The sequence below is a fragment of the Leptonotus elevatus genome, chromosome 18, assembly GCF_054856555.1.
Source record: "Leptonotus elevatus isolate MCC_2025b chromosome 18, RoL_Lele_1.0, whole genome shotgun sequence".
Classification (NCBI taxonomy): Eukaryota; Metazoa; Chordata; class Actinopteri; order Syngnathiformes; family Syngnathidae; genus Leptonotus; species Leptonotus elevatus.
Window position 1 is genome coordinate 16,133,943 of NC_141256.1, and position 7,334 is coordinate 16,141,276.

Consider the following 7,334-nt stretch of genomic DNA (forward strand, 5'->3'; position numbering starts at 1 on the left):
CACTTCATATTTGACCGGCAATGTGTTAGTTGACACCATTTGTAGAATTTTTATTTTTTTATGACGATCAGATCATACTTTGTTGTGGATTAATAGCATATAGCCTACATGCTATTTTAAAAATGTTCCATTTAATGTTTTGTCACAGCCTAATGATAACTGGATATTTTAGCTGTTGTTTTTTGTCAATTAAGAATGACTTATATTTTGTGGCTATCCAATAAATATATAATTCATTTGGTCGATACCTATATCCATTATTAGTTTTGATATCCTATAGCTACATGATAATTAGTAATGTTAGTGTATGTTTGTATCAGTCGTATATAGTGTGGCTATTATTTATAACTACAATTATGTTGCTCGATGTTTTTTGTAATTATAAATTTTGCAGAAAATTATTACCAGCACAATTGATCTGATAATCTTAAATAAATGCACACACACACCTGATATTGTTGTTTTAGTAGACCTAATAGCACAGTGATGTTTAATTAAAACATATTGATGTAAAAAGAAATCTCTCTATAAAATCTATATCTGTAGGCCTATTTCAAAGGCAGCTCTATATTGAGGCACCCCACTGTCAAATGAAGACAACTAAAATCAAGCGTCTCACAATAGAAAATTAAATTAAAATGAGATTTCATTTTTTTTATAATAATACATTTTGTGCAGGGGAGGCGGAAATGTTTTTCTGTGCGATTAAACGTCAAATGTGAGCCTCCTGCTTGATTTTGCAATGAATTTGAGAGCTTGTTCCGCCTCATTGGCTCCGTCAGATGAGCTCAGTGATGATGACGGCTGACAGAAGCACGAAGGGGAAAGTATAAGCTCCTCTTTGCCTAATTACTTCCCAAAATAATCTTCGATGGAGAAAAACAAATTCAAATGTTCTGCCTCGAATTGAAAAAAATGGCGTTAAGATGCGATAAAAGAATATAAAGAGTTGCTTATGGTGGAAAGTTCATTGTGGAGTCTCTCGCGATTGGCTGCCGCGCGAGGGAAGGGGGGGTTGGGGCAGCAAGTGGGGGGGGGGGGGGGGGTCGGATAAAGACGAGCATCCCGCCCGCCCGACCGCCAACTGAAAGTGAAATCTCGCCAGCATCACCATGACGGGCAAGGACGGCGCCGTGCTTTCGGATACGGAGAATAAGCAAAACCCCGCCGGACACGGGGGAGCGCAGCAGCCGCCCCCCGCCTGCAAGATGCCCCCCACGGTGCACCGCCGCACCGGCTTCGGCATCCAGGAGCTCCTCGGACTCAACAAGGAGCCACAGCCGCCGCCTCCGCTGCTGTCGCCGGCTGCAGCCGCCGCCGCCGCCGCGGGGGGGCTGAGGCGGCCCCTGGAGGCCCTCCCCCACCGGGGCCACGTCCTGGCCCACCGCTCGGCCCTCGGACACGGCGGCCTGGGCGTCGGCCTGCTGGGCCCGGACGGCATCCACTCGTTCTACAGTCAGCCCGCCTTCCTGGAGGCGCTCAACGAGGCGCACAACGTGCACCTGCAGCCGCTGCACAGGACCAACGTGCACGCGCACGTGCATGACTTGCGCAACTCCGCCAGCTCGGGTGAGTTCAGAGTGTGGGGGGTAGAAAATATTCGCGTTTTTCTGAACGTCTCCACTTATTTACACGAGTTGAATTTCTTCATCGATTTTGTTGTATTTGACTTACGGAATTTATTCCGTTGAGACTGCGTTAATATTAACACATGTTCTTGTTAAATAAATACTAACAAAATGTCAAAGTGGGAAATTAAGCTGAAATAAATTCTCAGGCCGAATTTGACTCGTTTTGAAAGCTGATTAAGTCTGTAGATTTCTTTATATTTCGTTGTTAAAAAAAATGCAATTCTGTAATTCTTTCGCTTTACAATATATATACGTTTAATATAGTGCCTTTTTTTTGCATTGCAATATTCAGGAAAGATTAGGGTAAAATATTACATCAACTGTATTATACAAATGTTTTACTAAATCAACTGAATTATACAAATGTTTTACCCTCGGAAGGAAACTGAATTTTCTTGTTATTCCTGACAGATTCTGATGACATGAGTCTTCCCTCTTGTGATAAGAAATTCTCCAAATCTTCCTTGAGCCAAAGCAAGAAAAGAAAGAAAAGACGACACCGGTAACAAGGAAATTGTACATTTTATTCAATTGATAAAATACCGTTTTGAAATGGAGGCCTCCTCATCCCTTTGTTCTGTCATCTTGATTTTAAAAAATCGTCATATTAAAATAAATGGAAGTTTATTAACCTATTTTGTAAGATGATTTATTTTATACTAGTGTATATTATGTCAATATGACTGCCGTTGCTTAAGATCAAAGATGCATGGTGGAGAATGTCTACAATGTTCCTTATTGCAGCTGCTCCTATTTTAAGATTTATATATATATATATATATATATATATTTAAAAAATATATATATTTTTTTTAATTCACACAATACACAATACATTTAATTTTGTGGTGTATGTTTTATCACAGAACCATTTTCACATCATATCAACTGGAGGAGCTTGAGAAAGCCTTCAACGAGGCACACTACCCGGACGTGTACGCCAGGGAGATGCTGTCCATGAAGACAGAGCTGCCAGAGGACAGGATACAGGTGAGGGGAGGGGGGCGGGGCAACATTCAGTTTCTGTCTCACCTGTTTAAAAAAATAAAAAATATAAAATTACTTTTTTTGCTCAATTGCAAGTTCCACAGTCTTTGGTTTAAGTGATGAGTTTTTCAAGATAGGAGTTGTCGTTGAACACATTTTTGTGAGAGAAAAATAGAAAAAAACAAAACAAAAGTTGTTTGACACGTCCCAGTTGAAGTTTACTGTCAAACTAAGCATAAATAATAAAAAATAATACACGTTGTGTATTTTAAACAAGCGCACAAGTTTGCTGCTAGCTTACTGCTAACACATAATGGTAAACGCCATAGACAGGCTAACAAATGGCATCTATGTTCTGTATCATTTGAAATAACTGACCTTTAAATTCAAATCAGATCTCAAGGCACGGCTGAATTGCTCATAAAGTTGAACAAAAGGAAGCATCGCTCGCCTCCTTCGTGGGGAGAATTTTTCTGTCCTGTCCTGATGAAAATAAAACCACACAGCAATTAATTAGCAGCCGATCGCTGCCTCCTTCCCGGCTGCCATTTTAGCTTCTTTTTTTTTTTTAATTTCCCGGGATATTTTGCCGCCTGTCTCTCATCCATCGGGCCTGGAAATTAACTTATTTTTCAATCAGCCTCTGCGCCCTTGGGGTCACCTCTCTGTAAAACACACACACACGCACATGTACACTAACACACACACTCGCGCACACACACTGCTGTCAAAAGCGTGATTGCTCATCTGAGGCCCATCTTTTTATGAGATGGAGGTTATCATCAGATCTACCTGAATAGCTTCTCCGCTTTGATCGTTTTTAATCCTGTCGCTGCACACACACACACACACACACGTATACACACGTACACACACACACACACCATCGCGACAATCTCATTCCACCTGGCGGGCCATTTTATGATGCCGGTTGGGGCTCATCCATATTCACAAGCTCGCTGAGGCTATTACGAGGCCTGGCTGGGTGAAAAATCAATCTGGGCTCATGAGGAGGCGAAAGCACACGAACGGCTGGCACACGTGCACACATGTGCTGCACATGTTGCAAAGATGCAAAATGGCGGCTGCGGCGGAACCTGGCAGGTCCTGCACAATCCCGATTTTTTCGGCAGTAATCACTGGCGATGATAACATTCCGGATGACAATTTGCGTATATACAGACGACGTTTTAAGTAGCATTATTAGCGAAATGAAACGGATTAAAACATAACATTTGGCTAGGAATAGACCGATTATCGGCCGAGCCCATTATCGGTGCTGATATTTGGCATTTTAAATAAATATCAGCATTTCAAATATCGGCATCGACCTTTTTATATGAAGGCTGATAAAGTTGGTATTTCACTGAGCGGTGAATGCTTAAGATTGTTTTGCTTTTCATCAGACCGTTTTTACTTGTCACAAAGACATTTTGAGCATATTACGAAACCTGACGAAAACCCCAAATTAATTGCATTTGCATGCATTTGTCGCTCAGTGAGATACGGAACAGTAGAGGATCGGCCCATTTTTTTACCCATACTTTTTTTTGAGTGTGGATTTATTTAAATGTACACTTTATTAAAAATGACGCTGACACTGGGAACTCCCTACACTTTTTATTTTTAAAAATGATAGTAAAAAAAAAAAAAAAGGGAACTACTTGCTTGCTTAGTTTTGAATTGAGCTTGACGCATGCTGATGACCATGGAAGCAAAAAAAAAAAAGGACACTAATATTTTCTCTTTTGCTGCAAATGAATATTGGTTGGTGGTCTCCTTGATAACTAATAATCGGTATCGGCCTTGAAAAAGCCCTTTCGGTCTATCACCGTATTTGACATGAGAGGTTTTTTTTGTGCTTCTGGAAGAATTTTGAAGTCAACTTTTTCTATTGCACTTTTTAATGTTAGCTGTTATGCACAAATACACAAACAAGTGGTGGCGGTGTTAAAAAACAACAAAACCGATTGCTTATTAAACATCTGCTAAATAGTTGGATTGCAAACCGTGAACTGCAATTTATGAGGGTTTGTACTTTTTAGTATTTAACTAGATAACAAAATTTTCTTTTAGGAGCCAAATGCACATAAATGTTTTCCATCGAATATTATAACGATCACAATTCTGCATCCGATCTTTTTGCCAGGTGTGGTTCCAGAACCGCCGGGCCAAGTGGCGGAAGCGTGAGAAGTGCTGGGGCCGCAGCAGCGTGATGGCCGAGTACGGCCTGTACGGCGCCATGGTGCGACACTCCATCCCGCTACCCGAGTCCATTCTCAAATCGGCCAAGGAGGGCGTCACCGAGTCGTACGCTCCTTGGTTACTAGGTGAGAGGTCAACACTTGCAAACAAATTTTGTTTACGTCACCGCCGTAGGCAGGAACTCGGTTGTAACCCAAGGGCATTCCACACGGCTCTATTTTGAGTCCACACGTTTTTCAACGTATGCTACATGAATTTAAAAAATGCTTGGCTTCCCCTCTGCCAGTTTCCTGTTGTGATGTTTGCCTGGCAAAATATCAGCCGCGGTTCTGTCAGTGTCGTCTTAAATTTGACTCCCGGGATGGATTCCCGCAGGAGGGACAGTAAAGGCCAGCAAGTGTCAAAGCGCTCGATAAAACGGCAGCAGTCAATGACATGATAATCCCACTTCATTACGAGAGATTAGAGCCCTATCTCCCGTTGGCCACGTGTCAATTGATTAGGTGAAATCTATCAGGCCGCTCGTAATTGATTAAGATGGAGTTAAGGCGTCCATTTGCCGCAGTTTTCTCCTTCAATCTGCATTTCCAAGTGAGAAAATGCTGCCAAGGTCTGACAAAAAAAACAACAAAAAAAACATTCTGTCCTTCAGGCATGCACAAGAAGTCGGTGGAGTCGCCGCGCTCCCCTCCGGACGAAAGGAGCGGCGGCACCGTCACGCCGCCAGCACACGAGAAGACTGACGGCGGTAAAGTCCCGCCCGAGGAAACGGGACGGACAGACGGCGAGAGAGCTGAACTGCGTGTGCACAGTATCGCCGTGCTGCGAGCCAAAGCGCAGGAGCACAGCGCCAAGATGCTCGGCACGCGTCCACGCCAGGAGGAACCCGAGCACGGGTCGACTGAGGACGAGACGGACAACTGAGAACGTTTCGGGAGAACGTTGGAAACGGTTTTGACGGGGTCAGGAGCTCACGTGAAAAACATCGAGCCGACCTTCGCTCCCCCGCAGGCTTAAAACTCAAAAGACCACATTAAATATGTACAGTGAACCCTCCCGCCGATTTGTGTTGGTTCGGGACCAGCACCAGCCACAAATAGCAAACGGCTCCCATAAATGTTCATAGTATCCGACGGGCCCTTATCACTTTCTGACACTTTAATAACCAGGAACAAAAATATTACCCTTTGACGGTATTGCAATTATAGCTCTAAAATTTATTCTTTTCAAATAAATAACGTTTTCCTTTTTAATGTGCTGGGCAGGTACATAAACCTATAGAAGGAAAATAAACAATTCATTTTTTCTGCATCAAGTCAAAATGTAGTACAACATAAAGTAATTATTACTAATGCTGTCACTATCGAATATTTTTTAGAATCAATCTATCGATTGTTCAATCGATTAATCGACTAATTGATTCTTATTAATTTTGCATTGAAGTTGTATAACAAAAGCATTTTTTTTCCCTGATTGCTGTTCATTAACTAGTGATTGGTAGTTATTTCGTACTTGGTATTCGTATAGTGATATAAAAAAAAAAAAAGGGGAGGGATTGATGTTGTACTATGTTACCAGTTCGATCATTGTTCTCCAAAGTAAAAACAGATGTTTGCAAATGTTTTATTTGGATTAAACACAGAAGATAATAAGTCTTCTTTCATGAAGGACTGCAAAAATCAGTGAACAATTACTGTCGACATGCTCAAATCAGAGGATTTGGCCAATTATAACTCCAAACGATTATTCGATTATTAAAATAGTTGACTAATTTGATCGATTCATTTTGACAGCTCTAATTATTACTCAGAAAATTAGTGCCGACTTCTTTGCATTTCTCCACTTTGTGAAGTCACATCTGATTGGATATGAAGTGATATTAGCCATGCTAGTTAGCTGTCTCATTAACGTGTCTATAGTTTAGGCCAGTGATGACTCAAAACAAACAAACAAAAAATGGCAGCTTAAACCACTGGAAATTTTCAGTGATTTTGAAACCGTGATTCTTGAAAATTGTGGTATACCTTCATACCGTTAACCAGCTCATGGCTAATAACACACACATAACAATTCATCATCATCATAGCCATTTTCTCACATATTTGACTCAGTAATACAAACTCTAATTGATATCCACATATGACAAATGACCAAATATTTGAGCATGTGAGTTTGTGGCAAGCGAGGGTTTACTGTATGTTTAATGTTTGTTCTTGTCACATAACAAAAGAATTTGTCACGCTGCGACTGCTGACCTCGTCTGCTGAAAAGCTCAGTTGGAAGAACCCCAAGCCAACCAACCTCCAATGTGGAAAAACAACCTCTGTACATACGCCATAAAAGTGTATCATACTTTCATTTTCTGTGTTTGTCTTTGTATATATGTATCTGCAGTCTGATTAAAATGGCCTATTTAACAAAAAGAGCTTTTGCTTTGTGCTTTTTTTGCTGCTTTCAAAGTTGAGAAAACTGTGCACATTGTTGCGCTTGTACCGCCCTGAAACGCAAAAA

The 7,334-nt window shown here is 41.3% G+C and overlaps 1 protein-coding gene across 1 annotated transcript; it reads left to right on the forward strand.

The window, feature by feature from the left end:
• The first annotated feature begins 1,058 nt into the window (after positions 1-1,058).
• Positions 1,059-7,248, forward strand: LOC147158892 (visual system homeobox 2-like). Its single transcript, XM_086060731.1, has 5 exons — positions 1,059-1,569; positions 2,043-2,133; positions 2,498-2,621; positions 4,768-4,948; positions 5,476-7,248. Exons 1-5 carry the CDS (start codon positions 1,113-1,115, stop codon positions 5,745-5,747), a joined length of 1,125 nt encoding a protein of 374 aa, XP_085916857.1. The 5' UTR covers positions 1,059-1,112; the 3' UTR covers positions 5,748-7,248.
• Positions 7,249-7,334: the final 86 nt, after the last annotated feature.

Excerpts from the sequence above, each read along its gene's own strand:
- LOC147158892 (XM_086060731.1), top strand. The coding sequence starts at position 1,113 with ATGACGGGCAAGGACGGCGCCGTGCTTTCGGATACGGAGAATAAGCAA. Across the intron at positions 2,134-2,497 it reads AGAAAGAAAAGACGACACCG|AACCATTTTCACATCATATC; the intron begins GTAACAAGGAAA and ends GTTTTATCACAG. Across the intron at positions 2,622-4,767 it reads TGCCAGAGGACAGGATACAG|GTGTGGTTCCAGAACCGCCG; the intron begins GTGAGGGGAGGG and ends TCTTTTTGCCAG.